Source organism: Fopius arisanus, unplaced genomic scaffold (genome assembly GCF_000806365.1).
Source record: "Fopius arisanus strain USDA-PBARC FA_bdor unplaced genomic scaffold, ASM80636v1 scaffold00074, whole genome shotgun sequence".
NCBI lineage: Eukaryota > Metazoa > Arthropoda > Insecta > Hymenoptera > Braconidae > Fopius > Fopius arisanus.
The window spans coordinates 554,966-581,369 of record NW_011887813.1 but is presented as its reverse complement, the minus strand read 5'-3'; the positions used below and the strand labels follow the sequence as shown (position 1 = coordinate 581,369).

The window sequence follows — 26,404 nt, the reverse complement described above, 5'->3', positions numbered from 1 at the left end:
AAATTAAAGAATGAAATAAGAATTTTTGGGATGATTAAGAATGAAAATTTCGCTTTTCTTAAGACTCGCGATTTAAATTTGCAATAATTCAAATTGATAAATTGAGAATTTCATTTTTTTTATCTTCCGAAAATAAATATCTATAAATATATAACAATCTTTGTTTTGAACTGGTATTGCTATTATCGTTTTTGTAGTCTTTTTCCACCAGAGGGCTACACGATTTAAAATCTTCGCACTATATATATATATATATATATATATATATATATATATATCTCGGAAATTCTTGTGATTAGAAGAGTAGAGGATAAACTTAACCTCAAATTCAGGATCTAGTGTAAATAATACAGAGAACAGAACTGAAATAACAGTACATACAGCGAAATTGAATTCTTCTGGTGAGTTTCAAATATTTAAGAACAACTTCAGACATTAATCTCAAGAAAAAAAATCCAATTCGAAATTCTGTGGAATGCAATGGCGATCGGCGGCACAATAAAATTCATGTTGCAAGGAGAATAATTCATGTTATCACCGGATTTACAGAGAAAAATGCGATCCAGCATTATATTCATGAAATGGGCGAGATCTCCCCAGAATGAGAATAAAGTGCCATTTCAGGAAATTCTTCCTCTGAGATTGAGGAATCGTGTCACTGGAAAAGGCACCAGAACACTTGGTAATTGATTCTCATCAATTTCAAAGATTCACCAATTTCATTGATTCAAAAAATAATTTTTAAGAGCATCCCTCAATTTTTTTTCATTCATTCAAATCCTGTCTGCATTATTAATTTGTTATATAGAGGCTGGATGTCTTCAGGAAATCACTCTGGTTCTCTCTTGTCTCGTTAAGAATAACTACGAAGACAGAATGTGCACGAAAGAGACGGAAAATTTTCAGAATTGTTACAAGACATACCTGAAGAACAGAAATTTCTCAAAAGAGCAGGCCCTGACGGGTGTCCTCACGCCTGGATCTAAAAATCTCAAGTTTGGACAAATAAACAAATTGCTAGCCATGTTTCCCCATAAATAAATAGTGCATTTTGTCCAATTATATTATACTGTACAGAACCTCTTGTAGAGCAATTTTAAATATACCGTGAAGATTAATAATGTATTTTCATTTTTTATCTGCGATGCGATTCTCCTGAGATTCTCGGAGTTTCTTTACAGCTAGTCTGGTTGTATATCCTGTAATACAAATGATTATGGTTCCAATGAATTGATAATTAGAAATAAAATTGCTATTGAAAAGTCGAATGAAAAACAATTAAGAAGCTGCTTCAAGTTAGGAGCAATGAAAACTTACGGAATGTCACAGGATTATCCTGTAACGTATGCAATTGTTTCTCAATTCTCTTCAAAACAGTAAACTGTTCGTGGGACTCATCTCTGTACGTGTAATAGGAGTGTAATAAAACACCGAAGCACAGGAGTAGTGCTCCTTTCCGGAGACACCAAGTCAAAAAAACAACTTGAATCTATAAAAAAAATTACAGAATAAACTACACTGAGAGTGAAAATGAAATAAATTTAATGCGCAAAACATTTATAATTTTCAATAGACATTCTGATGACTAGAAATTTCCTATGAAAATATGTCCATATTACCCTGCACTGATTGTTATTAGAGTTAGGGACAATTACCGCATCATCGGGAGTTATTCCTTTGGTATTGTACTCGTACTGCACGACAATTCTCTCCAGGACGACATTTATACTCAGAATAGTGAAGAGAGTCACTCGAGCGTCAGCTGTGCGTTTTGATGAGCTGAACAATGCACAGATGATACATGTCACAGTGAAGTACAAGATTGACTGGAACCAAGAAACTTCTCCGATAATCCAGTCTTGGAAAGTTCGCATGTACGAAAATATTTCGTAAAGAAGGGCTTGTTGATCTCGTGAAGTTTCTCTATTTCGAAGGGGAAAAAAGTGAACAGTTTATTTTTCAATATTTAGGGGAATCACAGATGACAGAATGTTTAAATGCATTCCATCAATTGATCTTGTTGTTGGATGAAGGATTACTTGCCTGAAATCAGTTACCATAGTATTCACAGTCTCCGCTGATGACTCAATGATGCCTTCCAGGGTCTTTCCATGATCCAACAATTTATTTTGCAATGTCAATCCCTCCTTTTGACTCTCGAGCATCGATCCTTGGATTTCTGAAGCTTCATGAAGCTGTTCTCTCATTTTCGAGGAAGCGTCGTACAAACTACACAGAAAATCTCGTGTTAAATTTTACAACACAGTGGAGAACAAATTTAAGAATCCAAAAACTCCTACACTTGTATGATATTGTTGGTTTCGATCTGCCAGAGCTCGTGATTTAGAAAGAAACATATGTGTGTCGTGTGAGTATAGAATTCATTGTAAACTCCGAAGGCACGATCTGACATACTATTGATGCATTTCCTGTAGAGAAAAAATTCCTCGATTATCAATCAATCAATCAATTAATTGAACTTTATTCATCCTGCAACATTCATATACTCTACCTCCTGACATCCTGCGATTCACTTAAATAGCAATCGTACGTTCCATGCCCAGAGTCCTCGAGAAAACAATTAGCCAGTCTTAAAGCGAGTAATGAATGCTCGTGATCACTCAATTTATCACAATTATTTTTCAACACTTTCAGTGCATTGTGCCAGCAAGTTCCATGTGTTGGTAAATGTGACTTTTCTGAAAAAATAGTTTTTTAATTATATTGTGAGGAAATAATAATATCTCGAGATTAGCAGAGTCTAATTCAGCAAATCCAATCAAATTCATCGAAGTCTGGAGCTCTGACCGAGTGGATTCAACTAAATTATTTTGAAGCGCTTCTATTGAACCTCGAAATACAATCATAATTAAAACTCCATTTTCACCAGTACTTGAATTACCTATTAATTACCTATTAAAGAATTGTATTTTCTCTCTCCTAAATCCCTCAGTAAAAGACCCCCTTCGAATCCCAAACTCACACTCCAAACGGACAATAAAATAAACAATCGTGCCATCATCATTCAAAATTGTTTACAAACAAAAAATAGGTTACAGAAACGGCCTGGCCAATCCTGAATCATCTAACTTGTCGTTATTATTATCGTCATTATTATCATTATTCATGGCGCGTTTTCAGTTGAACGAATGGCGGCAGGCGGAAGTCAATTTCGAAAACCCCGCGTGACAACATGGCGGATTCACGTTTTCACTTTTCAGAGCATACGACTCGCGAATAATTGATTTTTTCAATTAATACGTGACGGATCGAAACCAGGTAATTTTATTTTAAAAAAAAACGAAATTCGCCTGATTCCTCCTGGAAATGACTATCCCATTGAAATTATTCACAAGTCTGTTCTTCCATCTCTGGTCATAATTCCCGTTCCCGAGTAGAATTGAAATTGCAATATGGCATAAACGCAGAGCGACATCCCCCGGACAGCCCTTTATTTGAAAAGTGGTCATGTCGAGGTTAAATGACGGTTTGCAAAAATCCTGTTATTCAATCCATTCTTTCCATCGGGACGAGATTTAAATCTCGTAATATAGTTTTAAAAATTTGTGGGTCAATTAAACCCGTATGGTGGGTCAGCAATCGATATATCGATATAACGATGACACGTTATAAACAGAGATTTTGAGAAATTATAATAAAGATTATAAATCAGATCGGCAATTGAGTATTTTGTATTTGGACACGGTAATATGGTCATGTCCGGTAATATTAGGTAATATTGACGTGAAGAAGTAAATAAAGTCGGTAAATCGGCGGTAATTATTGCCGGCGATAATTACCCCAAAAAATCTACCCTCTAGATTGTTTGGAGTCAATGGTTCACCGCGCTGTGAATTAAAATGGCTACTATGTATCGGCCATGATGGCGTTGAAGCACAGGGATAGTCTAACGCAAACATGTACTCGCAGTGAAATAAAACAATTATACTTAGTGCATGAGTGTTAAGGGTGTTTTAATAATGATAATCATTGTACAACGATGAGACCTTGATAAATACCATCGTGGTGGGTGTTGCGGGGCCTTTTGTAGGACCCCGATACGAGCCCCACGTTGAATAAGAAAAAATAAAAAGAAACACAAGACGGAGGATTGAGTGAATCTGATAGAGAGGGCAACAATCTAGTGAGAGAGAAAACGAGATTAAAAGTGAGTGCGAGAGTGACAAAATATATTCACTACTCATACATACGCCCCGAGTCTCTTGCAAGTCGTGCATACACAATACATATTATACATAATACATACCCATGTACATATGTACAATGGTACTGTATAAATGTACACACCGTTGACACATGCCGTTTTGATCGTTAATATGTACATGCACCTTGTACATGCGTATGTGAAATATATATTTATGTGTACATGAATCAAAAATATATGAAAAATATTTACCACTGTTGTAGATGTGCTGATGTATGTAACTGCAGACAACCATTCCCAGAGAACTCGCAATTATTCTTTTTCTTCGTAAATACGAGTGTTTTTTTTTCTTCTTCAAATCCAGTGGTGGTTGGACACATGGAGAGTTTATGAGTAAATAGCAGTGATTTTTATACAGGAGTTGTGTGGTGGAGATATTCGAGTGTTTCACCTGGTGATATCTTCTTGACTGATGAGACAGTGGTTTTAAGGTTAAGTGACACATTTCTTTTTTTATGTAGGTTGTAAAATGTGTTTATTCAGTGAGATATTGATTCTTGGGGACTGAAAGTTTAGTTTGTGGAACATCTGTGATTTTGGGGGGTTGGGAGGGTTTTTTTTTGGCATTTTTCGTGACAGGAAGAAGTGACAATGAGCAAACTGTCATTCAGGGCAAGGGCCCTGGACGCCTCCAAGCCCATGCCGATTTATATGGCTGAGGAACTTCCAGATTTACCAGATTATTCGGCTATTAATCGGGCTGTACCTCAAATGCCTAGTGGTATGACTAAGGAGGAAGAATGCGTAAGTTGATGATTTTTTTTCTTTTGCGAATTCATGAGGGCAGCATGCGAGCATGTTTTTCCAATGATCCGCCATTTTGCAATTGTCCAGGATCTGGGGGGATTTGTAAACATCACGGGGTGGTCTGTTTTTGGGGGGTTTTCAATGATTTTTAACGGGTCATCGAGGTGTCAGTGAGGTTATTGATTGTTGAGGGAAAGAGGGGAGTTCTTTATTGCAGAGCGTTTTATTTTTGTTCTTTTTTTTTTAATGCAAATGGATCTGTATGAGAGCAGAATTTTGGGATTTTTGGTCCTGCAATCATCGAAATTTGGGGATTTCAGATGTGCAAATTTTGGGACGATTTGAGAATTGTTTGTTAATAAAATTACATCAATATTTATCGAGAGCAACAATTATATTTTACTGATTGCAAAAATCCTTCATGAAGAAATAATTTACTGATTCAGTTACAATCAATTTTTTAATGACAATACCTTTTACTCATTTTGATTCAATTAAAATGAAATAAAAATCAGAAATTAAATGGTAATTTTTCATCAATTAGGAATTTCAATGTTACGATAACAATGAGATGTGTTTATCCTCTAAGAGAAAAAATTCATTTTATCGTGGCATATCACAAGTTTTTTAATTGACAAAATAATATTTTCGCGTATCGACTTTTATAATCCCGCTCATTCCAAAACAATATCACTGAATTAATCAAATACCTGGGAACAGGAGCATCATCTCCAACGGGCAATATGCGCGGGACTGATAATCCCTACTCCAGAGGTCACCGACTTGACGGATGTGGAGGCATACGACAAGATATACCCGGCTGATTATAAATTACCTCGACAATTGATTCACATGCAGCGTGAGTTTATTTGAATTAATGAATACCTGAAACTATACTTCCCGCTGTCTTTAAAAATTATGGACTTGAGTGATTTCTCAATAATTATCACCATTACGAAGTTAATCCAAATTCTCTTACACATTATTCATTCCTGGAGAACTCCAGGGGAATTCGTAAAAAAATCATCAAAATTCTATTTCTCAAATTTTGAAAATTAATTACGAATTATGGCTTACGAATATATCTAGTTGAATATAAATTATTATAAGCAAAGATGGATGATACATAGAAATTCCTTTGAAGATTGTGTAATAAATTATTAAATTTGAATTGTTTGTAGCATTTGCAATGGAACAAGACATCCCAGACTACGACATGGACTCAGAGGATGAGAAATGGGTGGGAGTTCAAAGTAGAAAAATGGATCTCACCCCATTGCAATTCGAGGAGATGATGGACAGACTGGAGAAGAGTTCAGGACAGAATGTTGTTACTCTAAACGAGGCTAAGGCGTTATTAAAGGAGGACGATGATCTGATAATAGCTGTGTTCGATTATTGGCTGAACAAACGCCTGAAAACAGTAAATTCATTCCCCACCATAATGAAAGAACGATTTGCTCCTGTCATTTACTCCCTGATAATCAATTTTTCAATCAATTTCTAGCAACATCCCCTACTGCTAACTGTGAAAACTGATCATCGTTTGGGTTCAGCCGCCAATAATCCCTACTTAGCGTTCAGGCGGATAACCGAGAAAATGCAAACGAGAAAAAATCGTAAAAACGATGAGACAAGTTATGAAAAAATGCTCAAACTACGAAGGGATCTCAGTAGAGCAGTTACTCTTCTCGAATTGGTCAAGAGAAGAGAAAAAACGAAACGTGAACATTTACATTTGACTATTGAAGTCTATGAGAAGAGGTAATTGAAATTTCCATTTTTACAATCAATTAGAAACTCAAATAGACAAAATAAAAAAAATCCTTTTGTGACATCGAGGGAAAAATGAACTTAGTGAAGGTGTAAAAGGAATCCAGTAGACTTGATTCTTACTCAACTTTTCATAGAATATTTTTGAATTTAAATGAAATTTCAATGAAATGAAATCAAAAAAATTCGTCGAAAAGTCATTTATGAATACAATTAGCTAATAGCCCTTTACCATTTATCGAGATAAAAAAAAAACAAAATCTAATATTCCTGAAACATTTTCTCAGGTATCAAGCGGAAGACTTCAATGGGCAAATACTGTCTGACGTGTCGGCATTGAAAACGACGAGGCCAGCATTCGCACCCCTATTTACCAATCAATTCGGTGTTCACCAGAACTGGGCAAATAAACTGTCGAACAAAGAGGATGGCTTACCACGAAAGGAGAAACGACAGTATAAAAAGAGAAAACACAAAGTGGATGGTAGAGGAGGTGGACACGATGAGAGTAATGTACGAATTGGTTCAGGTACTGGTAGCAGTAGGAGTACGAGGACCAGTGTGATTGGTAGTGGGCTGGACCCGCTCGCTAGCTCGGACGAGGACAGCCCTTTTCCCCACACACAAATGTCCATGTCATCGGATCGCGATGAAGATGATAACACGGAAGAGGGTCCCTTTGCCTTTCGTCGAAATCGATATTCCACTTACCTTCCACCTGTATCAAATGGTTTTGGCAACTGGCCGTGGTGTGAGAAAAGCGAGGGCGGGGGAGCCAATAAAAAATACAGATTTGCACTGACCAGCATTAGTAAACCTAGTCCAAGGTGTATAGGCCTTGCCAGGCGGAGGCTAGGTCGCGGAGGAAGAGTTATCCTAGATCGCTATTCTAGCAGTATGGATGACATATGGTCATCGTTAGATTTTACAATTCACGAGTCCCAACAGGCTTCACCAGTGGATCCTTTAGTAACAGCAGTTGGTACAACAACCACTATAAAAAAGGAGCTATTACACTTTCGACCGAAAAGCCCAGAGTGTGATTATCAACATGGTGGCGGTGTGGTGAACTCATTAATAATGACAAGTAGCAGTACCGAAGAATCAGAGGGTGAGTTGGAGCCAGATCCACGCACAACACCTCAAGTATATCAAATACCCCAAGAAGCCACCTCCATATGCGTTGACTTTGAGCCAGAGAGACCTGGTGAGGAGTCACCATTCACTACCGAATTCAATGTATCCGATTATTTCAACGTCGATCCATTATCAGAATTCGATCTCGGTGTTTCATCATCGATAAACGACGATCAGTATCAATTCGGCAGTTCGCGCTTCCACGTGAGCCAATTGACAGACAATGTTATATCATGTCGTGGTAATCAGTGCAGTGTTAGTGAAACTGTAAATACTAATGTCCCAATAGTGACTACAACATGTTCACCATCATTATCGATATTATCATCGTCAGTATCCTCAGCAATATCGCCATCCATCACTACCTCAATTGCCAATCCTTCCACATCAACGATTATATCATCAGTCATAAATAGTACACATCAGTTTGTCGACAATGGTAATTATCAGCAATATAAAAATCAACAGAGACAATCGTTATCACGCAGTGGTAATTCATCTGTATTGAATAAATCAGTGGTTACCGGAGGGGGTAGGAATAGTAATGTGGACATCACTGGGATGACGAACTTTGGTAATGGACATCAGAATGGTCCGTCCAGTCATTTACATGGGACTAGTGTTGTTCTCCAGAATAGTAGTGGTTATAGTGGACATAGTCAATCGGCGTTATTGTTACCACAGAAACATCCACCCACTGGGTTGATACCTGGATTCATCGCGCCCAGCAAATTGGCCAGTCTTGCTAGACAACAGCAGCATCAGGTACAGCAATCTGGACCCATTCAAGGACAACAGTTGACCACGTCTAAGGACATTACGCTTAATAGTAATAATAGGTAAATTGTTTTTTTTTTCTCTTCTCATTTTTCCTTCTTTAATGTTTTTTTATTTTTGTATTTTCAATTTTTTTTACTTTCGTTTGGTGGGAAAAATATGGATGTTTCAGCAGAAACATATCCGAGGGAAGATAAATAAATAATGATTACTCGTGTTTCAGTGAGGGAATGGATATGGAAGTAGATGGTGTTGAAGGATCATCCTGTGATACAAATTCACAGCAGCAGCAACTAGTGCGAACTAATAAGACAAATTCACTCGCAATGGAAGTGACATGATGCCTGTTGTTAAAACCCCCATCAAATATTTCACGTTATAACTGGGGGCTTCGCTTATCAATTTCACCACAATTGGAAATAAGGGGCAAGGAAAATTATTTTCCAATGACTCTCCAACAATCTCTCATTCGTCATTTTTTTAATCTGTGAATAAGGAAACAGAATGATCATCGAGTTGACAAAGTGCGGGCTACGCTTATTTTCTATTGATTATGTGAAATATATACTGAATGAACAAAAATTATTCCCTTGGGTAAACAACAATTGGATCCAACTACATTCTTCTATGAAACTAAAGGATAATCTCTTTATTTCAAATTAAATTTCATTGTAAAAATAACCATTACCTGTTCACGACGATGTGTGATAGTCAAATGTAGTTAAAAATTTTCAGAGAGAATTACCAATGGTTTGAATCCCTCGAACATTCTTTCAAGTAAATTTAACATTGAGTAAAAACCATTGCTCAATCTATTGAGAAATTGTGCGACGTACAGAGATGCAGGGAATTTTCATGATAAAAAATAAATAAAAATGTACCTTCATGTCCATCGCAATGCACTAATTTATAAATTTGAGATAAAACCCCAAAAGGAATGAGATTTTTTATTTATTTTTTTTACAATATACCAAATTTAATTTTTGTTCAGCTTAAAGTACTCGCTCTTGGAAGTATTAACTGATTTAGTCAACACTTTTTTTTTCAGTCTTATGTTTACGAATGGTAAAATAGTGAAACGAAATATAAAAATTGGAGGAGAACCCGTAACTTTCATTGAAACAGTTGATTAAAAAAAATGAATAGACAATTTCTATGATGACCATATAACACTGAATGATTCTGCAGTGAGGAAAATGTAAAAATGAATGGATAGGAACGTCGATGAAGGTAGGGATGGATGAATAGATATATTCATTTGAACGATTTCAACTAAACATATAAATGAGAGAAAACCTACAAATATAAATGATAATAAGAGAAATTTTGTAAATACAAAAATAATTACGCTTACTGTATCTTTTAATTTAAGGCGATTAATTAAATCAATGTAATTAAATGTTGTTGTGGTAGGTGCGCAGTGATGTGTAAAAAAAAATATGACTAATTGAAAGATAGAAAAAGAATAACACGGAAGAAATTAATTGAAACAAGAATCACAGGAAGAATAATAAATAAATTTGATCCTGAAATTGAGAGAGATCCCGCTTTCCCTCATTATCTTTATTGTCCCAAGATTGTTTATATTTTTATTAATTTCAAAATTGCATCGGCAATTCGATTTTGGCGGCATCCACATGTCGCTGGAGTTGTGGATCAATGAAGATTCACCTGTAGGTGGAAAAAAATTCTTGTGACTCCATGGCTGGACTTCTCATTGGTTGACCCCCTGCGCCCTTCGAGTCATTTGACGACAGTTAACTGACTTGGACCAATGGAAAATTGCCAAATACCCAGAATGTCGTGAAAAAAATCGTCCAAGTACTCCCTCACCATCAGTTCACATTAGTTCACTTCCGCGGTTTGTTGTCTTCTTATAATCAGTGTTTATTCGGCCTGATAACGTTTTCATCATCGATAATAACACTGATAACACACCAGTATGATATCTGCTGATCGAATTATGTGGCCATAGTTTCTGAATAAATAAAATATCTCTGTATGTATGAAAAATCTAGCTGACAATGTACTCCTATTGTTTTCCCTTGAAAAAAGTAATCGTAAAATTACAAAGGGCATTATTATTCAGTAAAAATATCCCACAATTCATTGGAATGCTCGAGTAACTAATGGTAATGATCTGATGATGTTTTATGCATTATCAAGTCATCGGTTATTTCAATCAGTTGTAGAATATTGCGTTGTGTGTTATCTCGTCAATCCAATTAACGACGCTAATACGATTAAATGACAATTGAAGAGGTAACTTATTTGTTCTTGTTCTAGTGGACAGCAAAATAAATTCTGCGCATTGAGGAAGAAGTGTTGTTGATAAGTACACCTAATGGGGGAAAATAGTGACGTCGAGATGATTAATCTACTTGTTAAGGCACCGGATCAACAGATTAGTGATCAAATTGTCAAGTGTCAGCTGCATTGGACTGTTGGGAGGTTAAAGGAGCATCTCGAAACGGTATATCCTACAAAACCAAAACGATGTGAGCAGAAGGTCATATTCTCTGGTCAACTGCTGAGTGATTCCATGATTCTGCAAGATGTCCTTCCACAAAATTATAATCAGAATGAGCCATTGGATAACACGTACATTATCCACCTGGTGTGCACACTGAAATCCACGAATTACCAGTCATTGCCAAGTTATCAGGCACCATCTAGTACAGTTCATACTTCAGATATTATGACACCACCACCAACGGTACAACAATACTATAGTCAACTCAATAGTCAACAAATGGCGTGGATGCAGCAAGCGTATGCCCATTATTTAACGCAATATATGCATCTAATGTCAGCCCAGGGAATTCAGGTGGAAAATACTATACCCTACGTCCAGTCGACGAATGTCCGCAGGCCAGACGTTGCGAGTAATACGAATAATCAGACCCATAATAATGCCAATCAGGACGAAGGTAATGATGATAATCATGGGGCTGAGCAAGAGGGGGCAGATGCAGGCGTCAACCCTGCGAATAATAATGTTAGAGAGAATCGAGAAGCTGGTGTTGTTTACGATTGGCTCGATGTCTTCGATTTCATCACTCGTTTTTTCGTCCTGTCCAGTATTGTTTATTTTTACTCATCACCCTCGAGGTTCCTCGTGGTAACCTTTCTGGGATTCGCCATTTATCTACTTCAGGGTGGGTTCTTCAGGGGTCAGCCAATATTTCCAAATGATAACGGTCGTGCAGAGAATGATAACAACGCTGATAACGAGGGAGCCCAGCCTGCTGAATCGAATCATCAGAGAAATCCAGCCCCTGCTGCAGAACCTCCACCCCAGGATTTGAGGGGTACGAATCCCAACGAAGATAATGGAAGACCTGGGGCATGGGCATTCACGTGGACCTTCTTTAGCTCGTTCTTCACATCTCTCATTCCTGAACAGCCACCACCTGTCCTCTAAATTAATCCCTAATACTTTATTTTACAATTTCTACTGCAGAGTGGCGATAGTTCATTTTTTTTCAAGGCGAGTTTTTTTTATGATATTTCCAGATTAAACGAATATAGCGATTTTTCTTAAGATACATTTTTTTTTTTTGAAAAATGAGAGCGGCAAAAACGGTATTTATGGAAATATCGCTATCTTTCATCGATTCCAAGATATTTGCAAAAAGTGTTCTTGAAAAAAAATGCACTCATCGTAGTTTCAAAGTTCGCAGCAGAATTGATCTTTTCACGATCAGAAGTTTCACATTATTGAATTTATGAAAAATCCTGGGTAACTCCTCGTGAATTTATGGGAATTTATAGAAATATTCATTACATTTTTCTTTAACGTGAAATTATCCTCGCAGAATTTTTGAATTTACATCTATTCGAGTTGTTTCTCAGTTAAATTGTTAAGTAAGTGTTCTAATTTTGTTTTTAATCGATAAATATTAAAGGAAGAAGATATTCAGAAGAAAATGTTTTCTCTCATGTGATATAAGCGAATCATGCATTAATATTGCTTAGTTTTTATTGCATTGAAAATAAATTGTATTCCAAAGATTAATAGGTTTACAAGTAATTTGTTTAGTAAACTCATAATTAAGAAAAAATGTTCACTTTTATTTCCAAAGGTCTACAACACATCAGTTAGTTCCCAATGATACCCTGGACGAATGCTTCCTGGAATTACGAATCCCCAGAAATCCCTTATATCCCCTTACGGATATAAAAAATCAATTTCACACAATTGAATTTCATTTGTTGAGCGACATTTGTTTGATAAAATCGATTAACCCATGGGAAATAAAAGTCATCGAGGTAATGATGGTCACACGGTGATGAAGCAGATCTGGTCGGGTATTGAAAAAAATCCTCAATACCACGCGAATCTATTTTTCATAGGGTAATTACCAAAAATTCAAAGAATTCTCTTAATGCCTCGTAATCATTTGGATTGAAATCAATAAAAGTTCTCCGAATATTTAGTTTTTGCAAGACAAATCCTCAATACTCCAGGTACTTCACCACCGATCCGGATATTCCGCTGTCAATCGATGCTCGAACGAGTGCTAAATTTCGATTGATCATGGAAGCCCTGGGATATTTATTACTGGATACATACAATAAACCAAATCAATTGGAGTACATCACTGGCTACATTGCAATGATCCACAAGGACATGGAATTAATCTCCGCCGATATGTTTGTAATTTCTTTATTCATTTTCACGTCACATTTTTTTTATTGAAAATAGAGTGGAAAATAGTTCGTTTGAATCTCGATAACTCTCTCGATTCTCTAGAATTTTGGAGCAAGTCTTGTTCATTATTTGACAATAACTTTCCCTCAGTCAATGTCTCCCAATTGTCAATCCATAGTTTCTGGGTACATTCACAATATCTTGGACGGAATATCCAGAAAATTGGAGGATTTCAGGGAGACTGATATCAGGACTAATATTACCGGAAATAGTGACGATATTCCCCTAAAGTGGAAAATATGCTTGGTATTTATTTTCTTGTTGAATTTGAAAATCGGATGAAATATCATCAGTGATCCCTCAGAAATCTAGAGGAAGATTGCGTTGGAGATCGAAATCGGCTTCGATCTACGGCCACACGGTAGATTATTGGATGGAGAGGAAGCGCAAATGGGACGAGCGACTGGAGTCCTGGAGGTGTCATGATCACGGGACAACAACGAAAATTGAAGTTTCTCCCTCTGAAGACATCCCAAGAGTGAAGATTGGAGAAGCCACTGTGGAGGACATTGGATCTCATGCAGATCAGTTCCTCAAGTCTTACGGAGTCATAGAGGAAATAAAACGAACGGTATTCATCAGTCCCCAAATAGTTTTATCCATTCCTAGATCAGTCATGGACACATTAAGACTTCCTAAATTTGAAGTACATCAGCCAACACAGAGAAAACTATAAAAAAATAGTTTTATAAATTTTTTGAATGAATTTCAATTATTGGAATTAAAATAAGACAGAATTAAAAAATTGATTTTTTCTCTGTGAGGGTAATTAATTTTTTACTCGGGATTTCGAGTGGTGGTCTTAGTGCCCATGACTGTTCTGGATAATTGTGACTCTCTGTACAATTATGTACTCCTGGAAAGTCGTGTGAATCCAGACGTCGACGACCAACTCTGATGACCAAGAAATCCGGCGAAATGCAATACAAAGTCGTAGAGACGATGATAAATGCCGTGAAGTCCGATAGAGAGAGAGATTCCATCATCACTAACTCCACAGCTAGACAAAGACGTCGTGAGAGGCAGTTAGGCTCTCCCTAAATTCTCATCTGCTCGTCTTCAGGTACACGTAGCTAATCAGTAAATTCCTCGTTTTACTCCTCATCCGGATCATTTTCGTAGATCTAGCTTTCCAACATCTCGGGGTCTACCTCCGCGTAATGGTTTTATCAGACTCACGTTGTTGTCACTGGCAACTCTTCGTAATTTATTATCCCTACAATATAAAAAGAGTGCGATAATTACACTAGCTAATTTATTGTAATTATTTGTCAAAAAATAGAGAAGTTAGAGTTTTATTCAATAAATCAAATTAAATTGTACTATCCTTCGATGATTATTCCCGAATAAATTATTTTTCACGACTTCCTGGTGCAATCATTCATCAAATAAGATGAATTACTGGAATTACCTGATCCTCGAAGCAGCTGAAGAAATCGGTGGAAAGGTGCAAACAGCTGGTGAATGAAGTGGTCTAACAATCGGTCCCATGACGCTCTCGATTTCCCTAGGTTCAGGAATTGGAGGCAGCGGTGACTCCCAGTCTGAATCAGTGGAACTACTGGGTATTCTGCTGTCATCCAAGACCTCGACGTTTCTCGAGATTGGGGGCAATCGATTGTTGAAGAGCATCGACGAGACAGATAGATCAACAAGATTGCTGTCATTGTAAGCAGCTGCATGAATCTCCTGCTGATACATAACGTACAACCCCTGGAGATCATTCGGAAGCTCGAGCTTTCCATCCTCCATGATCCTCCTCTGACGTGTAATTATTTCATCCGATATCTGCCTCTGTCTGTCATACCTCAGCAGCAATAATTCTCTCCTCCTCAATTCGTGTTGCTTCACAAGTCTCTCACTCTGTAGCATCATCTTGTCTGCCTCAAGCTCGTGAACTCGTAGCATCAGTGCTAATAATTCTCGTTCCTGATCCGAATTTATTTGGGATGGCAATTCGTCTTCTAGATCTGCACTCTGCTGTCTGCAACTCTCTAATTCTCGCTCTGTCAATGCTCTCATCTCTGAATAACGCTCTTGCTCTCTGCTTATCTCTGATAACTCGTTCCACGCTTGTTGAACGGTCAGATCATCTATCTCCCCTTCTTCTGTAGAGTCTGAGGAACAGGAAACAAAATATTTGGGTGAAGTTGCGAAATTTATGGTGTTTTCGGAAATTGTACCTTCATTATCCACTTCCTCAACTTGACTGTCTGCACTGCATCGTCTTCTAGTTGAGTCTTTACTCGCTTTGTACAGTTTATTGTTCCGGGATTCCCAGTGGGCTATGATTGCGTGCTGTTGTTCGCCCGCGATATTCAAACCGAGTAAATGGCTATCGAGTTCCATCAGCTTACGTCTGCGCGAAAATTCATTACATCAGGGTGAAACAAATTTTCCATTGAACAACAAAAAAAATGGGGGGACAAATAGTATAATTTAATTCTCGATTTGAATTGCAAATTTACCTCAACCTCATCTGCTCTTTGAAGACCGAAACAATTTTCTCCCTCAATGTTCTCAAGTCATTGGACTTCATTTCCGTGATCGGTTCATCGACATTCGATAGCGGTCGCTCCGAGTCGTGCATTTTCCTTCTGAGTCTCGAAATCTCGTTCTTCAAATCGCTGATAATGTCGCGGTACTGGGACACGTGATAATTAACATCGACGATATTTCTCTCGACTTTATTTGTGATTCTGTTGGCTCGATCCGCATACATGAGAGTATTTTTACTCTCGTCCCGGTGAACCGACACTGGAGATACATGAGCGATCATGACAGTTCGACTGTTCCCCCCGAGGGCATCTTTCAGAAGCCGAGTTAATTTTGAATCTCGATAATTTACATATCTTGCACCTGCAGAGAGGGCTGTGATGCAGTTACCGAGGGCCAGAAGTGATCTGTTAATGTGGCCACCTTCCTGGAGTCGTTTCCCTTGATTCTATATTGAATGGATTGAATAAAATTAATTATCAATTCAATTCCATTATTAATTCGTTCGAATAAATGACATTATTCAATTAATTACCTCCATTTTCTTTTCATTTTCAATAAATACCGAATTTTTTCTTTCAGATGAAAAAATATTTCTATAAAAATACATATTTGGGAGAAATCATTTATTTCTCATGTGCAACACGTACTTTTGTTTGCTTGGCACGTTCTGACCCAGCAAGATCGATCATAAAAAGTTTTCCCTGCTTGACCCTTGTCCGCTGACCGATATCCTTTCCTGATTTGGGTTTTGTCGTTTGTTTCACCAGGACACTGAGTAATGCATGACTCCTTGATGACGTCTCGTTCGCTGCTGTTGGCTCGACAGTTCTCGCTGTGTTCCCTCTGTGCAACAGCTTCATCACCTTCAATCAACAAATTACACCTGTTATTATCCAGGGTGATGTTTTGGATCCCTGAGTGAATCCAGAGAGAATCAACTTATTACTTCCTCCGTAGAATTCGTTGATATCTCTGTGAGACCTGCGACATGAACACTTCGACCCCTAGACTCGTCACGCAACTCCAAGTAACCGGTACTGGGATTCAACAGGTCGCGGATATTTTCGTTGTATATTTCCAGGTATGACATCGTCACCTGGAAAGTGGAAGCGGAATGAGAAAAAATGGATTTCTACCAGCACTTGAAGGCAATGCAAATTAATCTTAGGAATAAATTGAATGGTAAATTAATTACTTCGAAATCAACGTTTTCCGGTATTTGACGACTCGCCAGGAAAATATCATTGAGCGCTCGAACCATAACTCCGGGTTCTGCTGGACTCCCCACCATTGTATGGGTTTTTCCAGCTCCAGTTGCCCCATATGCGAAGACGGTGGCATTGAATCCATCGATTATGTCTTGCACCAGAGGCTTTGTTGTGCCTTCGTACACCTCCGCCTGGGTTGAACCCTCTCCGAGGACTAGATCGTATAAGTACTGGCGTGGAGATGTTCGCTTCAACTTGTCGATCTCCAAGTCATCCAACATCACCATCTGAAGTTTTATTTTTTATAACAATTCTCTCATGTAAAACTAAATTGACAAAATGATCAATCAATCTGAAGGTCACGGAACGAAAAATACAATTGCTTCATATTTTTCATGATTCCAAGAAAATACAAATGTTAATCGAATGAAAATTGAAGCAATTGAATCATTTTAAAGGAATAAAAAGAAAAAACTCTCCGCTACTTTCCAACACGTGTTTTTTTTTAATTGACACTTTCAGTAAGAAATGTTAGGGTAGAAATCTAGGGTAAAGATTTTGTCTCATCGTGGAAATTATGTTCAAATTGTTTACGTAGAAATTCCTTCTTGCTGTCGGAAATCCGTAGTGATTCGTCTAATAGCAATAATCCAACTGATTTTTTTTTGTTAAATTGGCAATTTTTTTTTTTGAATTTCGGCTTTCGGGGAAGTTCAACTCCAGCATCATCACCTTATTATTGACAGCATGAATAACTCGCGATCCAGATTCGTCTTCACCGAGTGGTCGAATCCTCACCGCCACCTGAACATGCAAAAGAAAAAAGACACTTAGTGAAAATCGATAAGTCCCCCAGTGACCTGCAAACCAGCAAAAGTCATTTGTGCGCAAACTGAGCGGTCACACGTCCGTTCTGGGTTTTCCACAATTCATTGTCGGCACAACGACCCAATATCGATCGATTCTTTGCAGTCATCCCCATTCTCTCGTACATCTCAATGGACTTCATGCACGCGAGTCAATTCATTTGTTGTTATTTCATAAATTATTTACATTGGCAAATTCCACTTTTTTTAAATTATGTTGGGCAGACTGTTGAATTCTGAATTGCTATGGAAAGGATGTGAATTCAATCGGAGCGATATTAACGATGTTCTATATCCATATATATCCAAAATTCACATTTTTCAAATCCTTTGACAAATTATCGATGAGATTGATGTGAAGAAATATAAGGTTTTTTTATTTCCTCATTATTTAATGTATTTTCCACAATTTTGTAATTCTTCGTAAATGATTTGACAAAACGCAAAAACATTACATTTTTTTTTCACGTCAATCTCCTAGTAAGTTTTCCAGAAAAATTGCGAAAATGCTAATTTTGGTGCTATATAGGCTATAGGTGTAGAAAACCCCTAAGAATTTTATCGAGCTTTTTCACTTTTCAGGAATTCCCCAGAAGCTTATAAATATCTATAGCCTTTGGAAATGAACTTTTTGGAAATATTTTCTATGATTATCCAGAATATTTCTGAAATTTGTTGTCTTAAAGATTTTTTTGCCTCCGAAAATTCAATATCGCTATCAAATTGCGTAGAAAATTATAATATGACGTCTCCTAAAAAACCTTTCATGCAGAATTTTACCATAAGTTTTTCTTCAATGGCCCGACTACACCGATCCTTAGAGTCTCTTCTGCAGCTGCCATTGGAGCTAGTTGTGCTTCCACTTCCACTGCTACACTGCGTCATACTCACAATATTAAAAAAAAAACATTAAACCTCACTTGATCAATTAAAAAATAAATCCAAAGCTGTGCAGAACCCCGAAGAGTCCGGATCGAAAGAAAAACAAATCCACCACAATCCAAAGTTTTTACAATCAAATCAATTCCACTTCGACATCAATCTCCATCAAATTTTAATTTTCAAAATCCAGAAAGGATGAACTCAAGCGATAGATTTCGAATTGCGTTCCACGTGAAATCGATTTTTTTCAGCGGCTTATCCTCGATCAATTGTCAAATTTCTCTTGACAAATGATTTTTTATTACACAAATATAATAATCATGTCCCCGACAACTGAATCATCGCAAAGAGCTGGAGATATTGAACTCGATGGAAAGCAAAAGCATGACTGACCTGATGAGATCTCCATCACCTCCAGAAGTCCTCCAGAACTTCCAGCTGTTCACCTGCGCAGACGGAAGAGCGCACGTCAACATTCAAATTCTTTTTCGATTTTACCCCTATACCCGCGCTTCTTCAACATAAACAATAATTATCAATATCATAATGAGCCAAACCCACTCATTACCAATTATCATATCCAAATTGCCGTTACCTTGATTTATTTTTAATGTCAAGTACTGCAACTCACAAAGTGCTATTTATCTTCGTGAACAGCAACTTCCTGCGTACAAAGTGGTATTTACTTATTTATTTCTAGTTGAAAGGTTCCGGGTATTTTATTCGTTTATTTTTCAGCAGTGCCAGCTAGTTGATGGCAACTTGCTGAGTTTATTGGAGGATTCATGAATAAATTAGGGGAGAAAGGAAGAATCTATCTATCAAAGTCGTGGGATCGATATGGCAATATGGGGAAACCTTTCAGGGACGAATGGTCTAATTATATTTTTCCTTCTCTTTCGCAAATTAATATCATAACAGAAAGTCTTCTATACCAGAAAAATTATTCTAATTTAATACCAGAACACAATTTTTCCTCAATATCTCCATAGTAATAATTAATATTAATTATTCATTATTCACCATATCCTTCACAAGTGAATAATTAAATATTATTATAAATCTGGATATTAATGATTAATATTAATTATTTTGTTTTGGTTTAACAGGTTTGCGGAGAGTAAATGAATTTTTGGTAAATATATTTTTACAATGAATAATTTTTTAATGAATTTCACTGAATCTCTACAGAAAAACCTTTTTTTTTAATTGACAAGTCGTTTAATGAGTGAATTCACGTAAATTTTCTAGGTCAGTCAATTAAATTTTCAACCGATTTTCCAATAAAAAAAAATGCATAATGCATTCTCTCGGGAATTTCCATGCAGCACCGGGCAATTATAAAAAAAAGCAATAAAGAAAGCACTTCTCTCCATTTGTTCAACTTAACAACTGGATTTTACCCGGACGCACATTTTAGAAAAGCTCGGCTAATCTACCCACGTGTAATAATGCCTTGGAATAAAAGGATTGCGTGAGTCACGAAAATTTCTCCAAGGGGACGACCTTCGTTGCTTCCTGGTAAAAGGGCTGGGGATATTTTTGGGATATTCCCTCTGAAAGTCGCGGTAAAATATACACCCCCTGTTTAAATGTAGCCGGAAGATTACAGAAATACTGATTAAAATCTCCATTGCACACGCACCTCGGAGTTGCACTGGCCTAAACCCAATTACAAATTCGTGTCAACGAAATGGAGAGCAAGGATGACTAGAGAAGAGAAGGTGAACATTCAGTGGGTGCATTATTATAGTTGCCCTCAATCCATCATTTAACAGTATTGACAGAGAAAATTGTTCATTATCTCAGGGTAAATGTCTCTTCAATGTCAATGATTATCCTAATTAATTATCACCGTTCAGGGCATGAGGATTTCAATATGAAAAATTAAAAGTTGAAAAATCAATTTGAAAAAATGTAGATGAGGACTGAATAATTGAATGAAATGGGGGATGACTAATTGTATCGTAAATATTATGAACGCATGCATAAAAAGACATATTACATGCTTCATAAAAGGAGTAATTAAAGTTAACTTGATGAGAAACACGAGATGCAGTTGGACAAAAGTAATTCAACCACTTTCACTTTCTAGGCTTCAACTCGATAACGATGCACAACAATTATAATTATTTCTCCAGGTTTTACGATTTTTTTTTATTAAGTGGTACTGTTACTGCTTCTATAATTATTTTTGCGTAATTAATGCTACTTCATTATGGGATGGGAATAGAGGAGAGAGTGAAAGAATGTCCTCCAGCCCAATAAATAGACAAATAATGCATCATAAATATTTATATCCATATAAAAGACCAGTAGAGAATATTAAATAACAAGAAAGCAGCTGGGAAGACAATTCTGCTTCTCTTGTCAATCCACTGGGCTATTTCTTGCGGTGTCATTGTCGTGAAATTATGTAATTTAGCTAGAGTTGGTCGTCTCGCTGAAGATTTAGCCGGAGGGGTAGTAACACTGTCAATTGTCATGACACTGCTTGACAGCTCCTGCGTCTTCTCGTCATCCTCTATTCTCACTGACGGAATGTTTATCGTACTTGGAAAACTCTGTAAATATTATTGTATAATAATTAATCATTGAATCTTCATGATTTTTTTTCTCTTTTCAAGACCTTTTGGATAAAGATATTTAATAAAAAATTGAATTGTTCATCTTTCGTGTTTTGATAAATTCTCACGAATACGATTTCATTGACTCACGTGTACTGTTAGGTAATTTTGACTGCTGTAATCTGGTTCACTGGGTGTTTTATCCAGAGAAGACCAGGAACGTGATCTTTCCAAATTTGTTGCATTCTTCTGGAACTGCTTACGAGCCAAATGAGGGGTCAATGTCGATTTTAATATGTATTTACTGTTGACTTTTTTTAGTGGCACGTTTTTCCTGAAAATAATCAATAAAAAGTATGACAATATTAACGAGCCGACAAACACTGAGGAAAGGGAAAATTCAGGGGAGATTACGGGGGATAACGAAAGGGAGATAAAATCTTACTATTCACAGTCACTATTTATTGTTGTGGTTTATTTGTAGGTCATTAAAATGGGGCAGAGAGTGTCAATTGCATGAATTATGGAGGGTAATGACATAGATGTCGTTTCGAAATTATATGGAATTGGGGCATTGATTGATCGTGAAATTTATCACCATTTCTTGAGATTGAAGATATTGGTTGTTTTGTCGTTATTGATCTATATTATTTTATAATGAGGGTGAAATTTTGGGTAAACGTACTTCCTCCTGTAGATGGTGTTGACAAATGCGAACTCGACCATCGCAGCGAATAGGAATATCGTGCATCCTAGGAACCATATTTCACTGGCTTTTATGTACGAGACTTTTGGCAATGAATTTTCCACCTTGGATGCCAGTGTCATGAATGCCAAAATGGTATTTGTACCGAGAACAATTCGAGGAGGGCTGGCGTCCATGTGCAGCCAGAATGACACCCATGAAATGACGACAATCAATATCGAGGGAATGTAGTAATCCATAACAAAAAAGCCCATTTCACGAGCGAGCTTGAAGGTAATGCTTATGGAACTGAAATTTCCAGCTGAAAACAGAAATTCAATGATGATCATATAATTTTTATGTCACTGGTGGAGTTTTTCTGCGGTCGTTAACTGAAAATTAATAGTGGGTAAATATTTATTTTACATACGTAGGGGAGATCCTGGCAAAATGGGACACACGATGAAATGGGATGAATCTGAAGGTTCGATGGGAGACGAGAAAAAATCGATCGTAAGAATCTATTATGTAACATTTCACGCCTGACACTTTTACTGTCTCCAAAATGACTGAGAGTTAAAAACGCTTTTTCGCACGTATCTCGGTTTGTCTGGCTCTCCTTTATTTTTTATTTCAGATTTTTAATTACTGGTAATTACCGAAATGACCGTAATGTTGTTGCGCCGCTGTATATGAGACTTCAGTCCCATTGACCCATTTTTCTACCAGTCGATATTCAGTTAAATGCAGTTCATCTGCAACAACCATTGGCGATTCGTCCCAGTCCAGTTTGATTTCTTGGACACTGTTGGGCCCTGGAAAATAGATCAGCCATTTATTCTCCACATCTACCCCATGGAAAAATTAATAAAACTTTATTTATTCTGTAGGTTCTGTAGATTCACAAAGAAATTCTTGGACAATCAATTTTTTTTGTTAGAGTGTCAGTGATTGGATAATTATTTACTTACAAAAACTTTCGAAGACGAGTGGACATTCTTGAACGTCGAACGGAAACTTCTCGAGTCTCAACCCGCAATTCAAAGTGATTTCCAGCCTAAAAAATTATAATTTCGATCACCAAAACGACAGACGCTTATCGATTAATATCAATAGAAACTCGACGTCTCCTCGTTCGCAGCCATAATTTCTTTCAATTTCATGGAAAAATCGCTGAGTCGTTGTTGAAGAGTTGTAATTTTTCCTCAGTACACACAACGAAATATTCAGTAAAATATTTTTTATAAAATAAACACGAATTATCACTTAAAACAATAAGATAAAAATTATCACGAGAAAACTTTTTTTTGAGAATCACATCGTTTTTCTTTTTTAGACGTCATTGATCGGTGGCATATCCGGTGTTGAACTTTGGTGTACGATTAGTAAATAATATGAATAATTTTCTCAGTGTGAAAGTGTTACCTTGTATTTAAAATAACCATGCCAGTAGGATCGATGGAAACTAGCAAATCCTTAACACCGTTTCCCATAATCGCAGAGCTTCTTTCATTAGCAACATAAACAGTAGGTGTCCAAATCAGATTATGAGTCGATCTTTCGCCATAAATTTGGGTGAAATGAGGTGCAATATCCGCGAATTTTAACCGTGAATCTCGATAACGAAATTGAAGCATCATGTGAACGTCAAATTGCTGTTGAAAAAATTTTACATTAATCGTTATAATTATTTACATATAATCATTTAATTCCCTCCATTAACTTCAACTTCAACTTCAGCTTTTGTCATCACGATGAATATGTCAAGCAGATTAATTAACTTTTTAACATTCCATTTCAAATCGGATATTCAAATGGGAAATGATTCCGTGATACTTCTCAATTTTCTACTTAAAATGAAAAGCTATTCCCCGGGATATGAATGACATTATTTTTTAATCCGATAGCAAGTGATGAATTATTATTATTGCTTTTACACTTTAACATTTTCGTTTTTCGTGCGAGAATAATTTTAAAATCCATTGAAATCTGTACATAAAAATATTTTAGAAATTTCCCCTTAAGGCTCGGGTGGATTATCTAGAAAAGATAATTTACTCCGAAATTCGGATTCCTAATTCCTTTGGCAATTAATCCTCTTTTTCAATAATTGTTAGTTAGCTTTCTAGCGGTTGTCAATAACTAGGCCGCTAGCTAACAATTATCGGAAAAAACGATTAATTGACGGAGTAATTAGAAGTCCCAATTTTGGAGTAAATTATCTTTTCCAGACAGTCCATCCGGGCCTTAAACATTTTTTCAAGAAAAATAAATACAGAACATAAAATAAATACACTCCTCTACATTATTTAAAATTTAGTTATGTATTTTTATTATGTATTGAAGACCATACATGAAAATTATATTGAATGCATGATTATGAATTTCATTAAAAAAACCATTTCGTCTAGTCCCAAGAATTTTTTCACTTGTTAAAATAACCAGCACACGATTATTCGAAAGAAATTTTGTAATTACCCCATGAAAGGGAGGGTAATATATACTCACCAGTGTTTTAGCCATGTTGGATTTAATGGTATATACATTAGCCCTACATACGACATGAATCGGATCACTCGCATTGATTTCACCTGGTGGTCTGACCATTTTGTCGTATCGGCAATGATTGGTCAATTCCTGGAGCAATTCCGTTTGTGTCAATGTACTCACGGAGTTGAAAGTCGGGCACGTGCCATCTTCTGTCACTCTGTCATGACAGGACGAATGAATAAGGAAATTGAGATTATAAATTAGAAGCGAGAGAAATACGAAGATAATTCCCTAGAGAGAATTATAAACTTCATTTTAACATCAGAAATTGCATCAAATGGACTGACGATGCAAGTTCATTCATCTGGATATTCATTATGTCTCCATACGTTTTCAGTAATTACTTTTGTCTCAATAATTATCTAGTTCCTGCGTCTTCAGGTGTTGACTCTCCATTAATTATTGTTCCGTCGATTTTTCAATTAGTTACAGGTGCAGGGAAAGTTTTTATTAATTTAGATATTTTCCACGGTATCTTCAAGATAGAGACAATTCTTAGTTTTTTATTGTTAACTATTGTGGGTGGAATTAAAATGCGAAAGTATACGTTCATTATCACAATTTACATAATTTGATGATCTTTCTTTGATTTCTCATTTTATTGCAACTTGATAAATGCTTTGAAATTCTCCCAAAATTTAATCATCCTTTTATTTTTAGATGAAAACAGAGTAAATAAAGTATGAAAAGATTCAACTGAAATCTATATGACACTGACAGCTCTTGATTGCAGTTTTGAAATTTGTGCAAACAAGAATTTTCGTCACACACAGTAGAAGATAAAGCTCAAATAATCCCTTGATAAAATTATTTAGTCTCAAACATTATGACTCAAGTGAGACCACAGATGAATCAATTGTTCACCTGCAAGTGTTTAAATATCTTTGTTTTTCAACGATTTATTTATTCCCCGGAGGCGTACAAAAAATTCTACAGATGAAATTACCAAAAATCATTTCTTTCTCACCTTCTCCTCAAATTCTCTCAAAAGTATTAATGACCTTGCCGTTATTTAACCGTTATAAACATTTCCATAGAGACCTTGCGTGTTTTTTTTAAATTAAAACCTGAGAGAGAAGGACGGAATGTTATGCACTAGTAATTGTGGTGAGACCACACTAAATCTCAACGACTGAAACCCCCAAAATAATTTATTACCAGTTGTTAAAATCTGCGGTGTGCCAGACCCATTAACTGTGTCACTGTCACAAATTAATCCTTGAGACATAAAAAAAAAATTTTTCTCAATCGACAATGTACCCCACACCGGCGAAATCGAAATAAAAATTCTCATCATCTGAAAAACTTTCCTCTATCAATCAATTGAATACTTCATAACTACTTACATCCGAGCATTGATCACTGATTGATTAATCACACAAAGTATCCCGATGAGAAGTTTCACCGGTAATGATTTTATAATCATTTTTCCGAGTGCAATTGGAGAAAATCGAAGGATTGATGTGAACAATCGACAACAAATGAGATCAATTCGATTTGCAGAGATTGTCGTGCACCGCTGGATTGGCGGAGTGGAACTGCTAGTGCTCTCAGAATTAAATGAATATCACTTGTTTTGGTTTTAACAATTTGCTTGCGTAGTCAAGCGCCAAAGTCAAATGTTTAATTTTCCCTTACGGCGACCGACTGATTGCTTAACGCACACATTACCGGTTAAAAAGGCATCTCAGACGACAGTCGAGATGACACAAAGTCGATGCTATGTACACCTGGAGTGGGAAATTAATACTTTAATTGCTCTCACGTGTGCTCA

At 36.6% G+C, this 26,404-nt stretch overlaps 7 protein-coding genes across 9 annotated transcripts; 4 read left to right on the top strand and 3 right to left on the bottom strand.

Moving 5' to 3' along the window:
- The first annotated feature begins 261 nt into the window (after positions 1-261).
- Positions 262-1,118, top strand: LOC105269787 (uncharacterized). Its single transcript, XM_011310309.1, has 3 exons — positions 262-401; positions 550-682; positions 809-1,118. The coding sequence occupies exons 2-3, from the start codon at positions 556-558 to the stop codon at positions 1,039-1,041; spliced, it is 360 nt and encodes a 119-aa protein (XP_011308611.1). The 5' UTR covers positions 262-401; positions 550-555; the 3' UTR covers positions 1,042-1,118.
- On the bottom strand, positions 1,035-3,071 carry LOC105269788 (uncharacterized). The gene is made up of 7 exons (XM_011310310.1): positions 2,914-3,071; positions 2,513-2,699; positions 2,301-2,429; positions 2,044-2,229; positions 1,656-1,923; positions 1,318-1,489; positions 1,035-1,199 (listed from the first exon to the last, which is right to left on the bottom strand). Exons 1-7 carry the CDS (start codon positions 3,023-3,025, stop codon positions 1,129-1,131), a joined length of 1,125 nt encoding a protein of 374 aa, XP_011308612.1. The 5' UTR covers positions 3,026-3,071; the 3' UTR covers positions 1,035-1,128.
- A 779-nt stretch (positions 3,072-3,850) lies between these two features.
- Positions 3,851-9,944, top strand: E(Pc) (Enhancer of Polycomb). The gene is made up of 7 exons (XM_011310308.1): positions 3,851-4,168; positions 4,429-4,969; positions 5,693-5,831; positions 6,154-6,395; positions 6,480-6,736; positions 7,033-8,721; positions 8,883-9,944. Exons 2-7 carry the CDS (start codon positions 4,817-4,819, stop codon positions 8,998-9,000), a joined length of 2,598 nt encoding a protein of 865 aa, XP_011308610.1. The 5' UTR covers positions 3,851-4,168; positions 4,429-4,816; the 3' UTR covers positions 9,001-9,944.
- A 460-nt stretch (positions 9,945-10,404) lies between these two features.
- On the top strand, positions 10,405-12,677 carry Herp (Homocysteine-induced endoplasmic reticulum protein). 2 transcript variants are annotated; one of them, XM_011310306.1, is made up of 2 exons: positions 10,405-10,658; positions 10,946-12,677. In XM_011310306.1, exon 2 carries the CDS (start codon positions 11,004-11,006, stop codon positions 12,081-12,083), a length of 1,080 nt encoding a protein of 359 aa, XP_011308608.1. In that variant the 5' UTR covers positions 10,405-10,658; positions 10,946-11,003; the 3' UTR covers positions 12,084-12,677. The 2 variants fall into 2 exon arrangements, with proteins under 2 accessions (XP_011308608.1, XP_011308609.1); XM_011310307.1 differs by lacking the exon at positions 10,405-10,658 and adding an exon at positions 10,671-10,791.
- A 131-nt stretch (positions 12,678-12,808) lies between these two features.
- LOC105269782 (uncharacterized) lies at positions 12,809-14,651 on the top strand. 2 transcript variants are annotated; one of them, XM_011310304.1, is made up of 6 exons: positions 12,809-13,016; positions 13,130-13,319; positions 13,416-13,619; positions 13,678-13,944; positions 14,238-14,436; positions 14,496-14,651. In XM_011310304.1, the coding sequence occupies exons 1-5, from the start codon at positions 12,910-12,912 to the stop codon at positions 14,412-14,414; spliced, it is 945 nt and encodes a 314-aa protein (XP_011308606.1). In that variant the 5' UTR covers positions 12,809-12,909; the 3' UTR covers positions 14,415-14,436; positions 14,496-14,651. The 2 variants fall into 2 exon arrangements, with proteins under 2 accessions (XP_011308606.1, XP_011308605.1); XM_011310303.1 differs by having other exon boundaries at positions 13,100-13,319.
- Kif19A (Kinesin family member 19A) lies at positions 14,405-17,178 on the bottom strand. Its single transcript, XM_011310305.1, has 7 exons — positions 17,068-17,178; positions 16,819-16,968; positions 16,520-16,735; positions 15,842-16,317; positions 15,557-15,732; positions 14,785-15,490; positions 14,405-14,589 (listed from the first exon to the last, which is right to left on the bottom strand). The coding sequence occupies exons 1-7, from the start codon at positions 17,161-17,163 to the stop codon at positions 14,484-14,486; spliced, it is 1,926 nt and encodes a 641-aa protein (XP_011308607.1). The 5' UTR covers positions 17,164-17,178; the 3' UTR covers positions 14,405-14,483.
- Positions 17,179-21,119: 3,941 nt separating this feature from the next.
- Positions 21,120-26,402, bottom strand: LOC105269778 (glycine receptor subunit alpha-2-like). The gene is made up of 8 exons (XM_011310298.1): positions 25,977-26,402; positions 24,589-24,787; positions 23,506-23,735; positions 23,052-23,137; positions 22,740-22,895; positions 22,081-22,402; positions 21,546-21,729; positions 21,120-21,392 (listed from the first exon to the last, which is right to left on the bottom strand). Exons 1-8 carry the CDS (start codon positions 26,054-26,056, stop codon positions 21,123-21,125), a joined length of 1,527 nt encoding a protein of 508 aa, XP_011308600.1. The 5' UTR covers positions 26,057-26,402; the 3' UTR covers positions 21,120-21,122.
- Between the last annotated feature and the right edge of the window lie 2 nt (positions 26,403-26,404).

Excerpts from the sequence above, each read along its gene's own strand:
- LOC105269787 (XM_011310309.1), top strand. The coding sequence starts at position 556 with ATGCGATCCAGCATTATATTCATGAAATGGGCGAGATCTCCCCAGAAT. Across the intron at positions 683-808 it reads AAAAGGCACCAGAACACTTG|AGGCTGGATGTCTTCAGGAA; the intron begins GTAATTGATTCT and ends TTTGTTATATAG.
- LOC105269788 (XM_011310310.1), bottom strand. The coding sequence starts at position 3,025 with ATGATGATGGCACGATTGTTTATTTTATTGTCCGTTTGGAGTGTGAGT. Across the intron at positions 2,700-2,913 it reads AAAATACAATTCTTTAATAG|AAAAGTCACATTTACCAACA; the intron begins GTAATTAATAGG and ends CTATTTTTTCAG. Across the intron at positions 2,230-2,300 it reads ACCAACAATATCATACAAGT|TTTGTACGACGCTTCCTCGA; the intron begins GTAGGAGTTTTT and ends TTTTCTGTGTAG.
- Herp (XM_011310306.1), top strand. The coding sequence starts at position 11,004 with ATGGGGGAAAATAGTGACGTCGAGATGATTAATCTACTTGTTAAGGCA.
- LOC105269782 (XM_011310303.1), top strand. The coding sequence starts at position 12,910 with ATGGGAAATAAAAGTCATCGAGGTAATGATGGTCACACGGTGATGAAG. Across the intron at positions 13,320-13,415 it reads TAATCTCCGCCGATATGTTT|AATTTTGGAGCAAGTCTTGT; the intron begins GTAATTTCTTTA and ends TCGATTCTCTAG. Across the intron at positions 13,620-13,677 it reads TAAAGTGGAAAATATGCTTG|AAATCTAGAGGAAGATTGCG; the intron begins GTATTTATTTTC and ends GTGATCCCTCAG.
- Kif19A (XM_011310305.1), bottom strand. The coding sequence starts at position 17,163 with ATGGTGGGGAGTCCAGCAGAACCCGGAGTTATGGTTCGAGCGCTCAAT. Across the intron at positions 16,969-17,067 it reads CGGAAAACGTTGATTTCGAA|GTGACGATGTCATACCTGGA; the intron begins GTAATTAATTTA and ends TCCACTTTCCAG. Across the intron at positions 16,736-16,818 it reads CAACGAATTCTACGGAGGAA|GTGATGAAGCTGTTGCACAG; the intron begins GTAATAAGTTGA and ends TGTTGATTGAAG.
- LOC105269778 (XM_011310298.1), bottom strand. The coding sequence starts at position 26,056 with ATGATTATAAAATCATTACCGGTGAAACTTCTCATCGGGATACTTTGT. Across the intron at positions 24,788-25,976 it reads TCAGTGATCAATGCTCGGAT|AGTGACAGAAGATGGCACGT; the intron begins GTAAGTAGTTAT and ends CTGTCATGACAG. Across the intron at positions 22,403-22,739 it reads ACAACATTACGGTCATTTCG|CTGGAAATTTCAGTTCCATA; the intron begins GTAATTACCAGT and ends TTCTGTTTTCAG.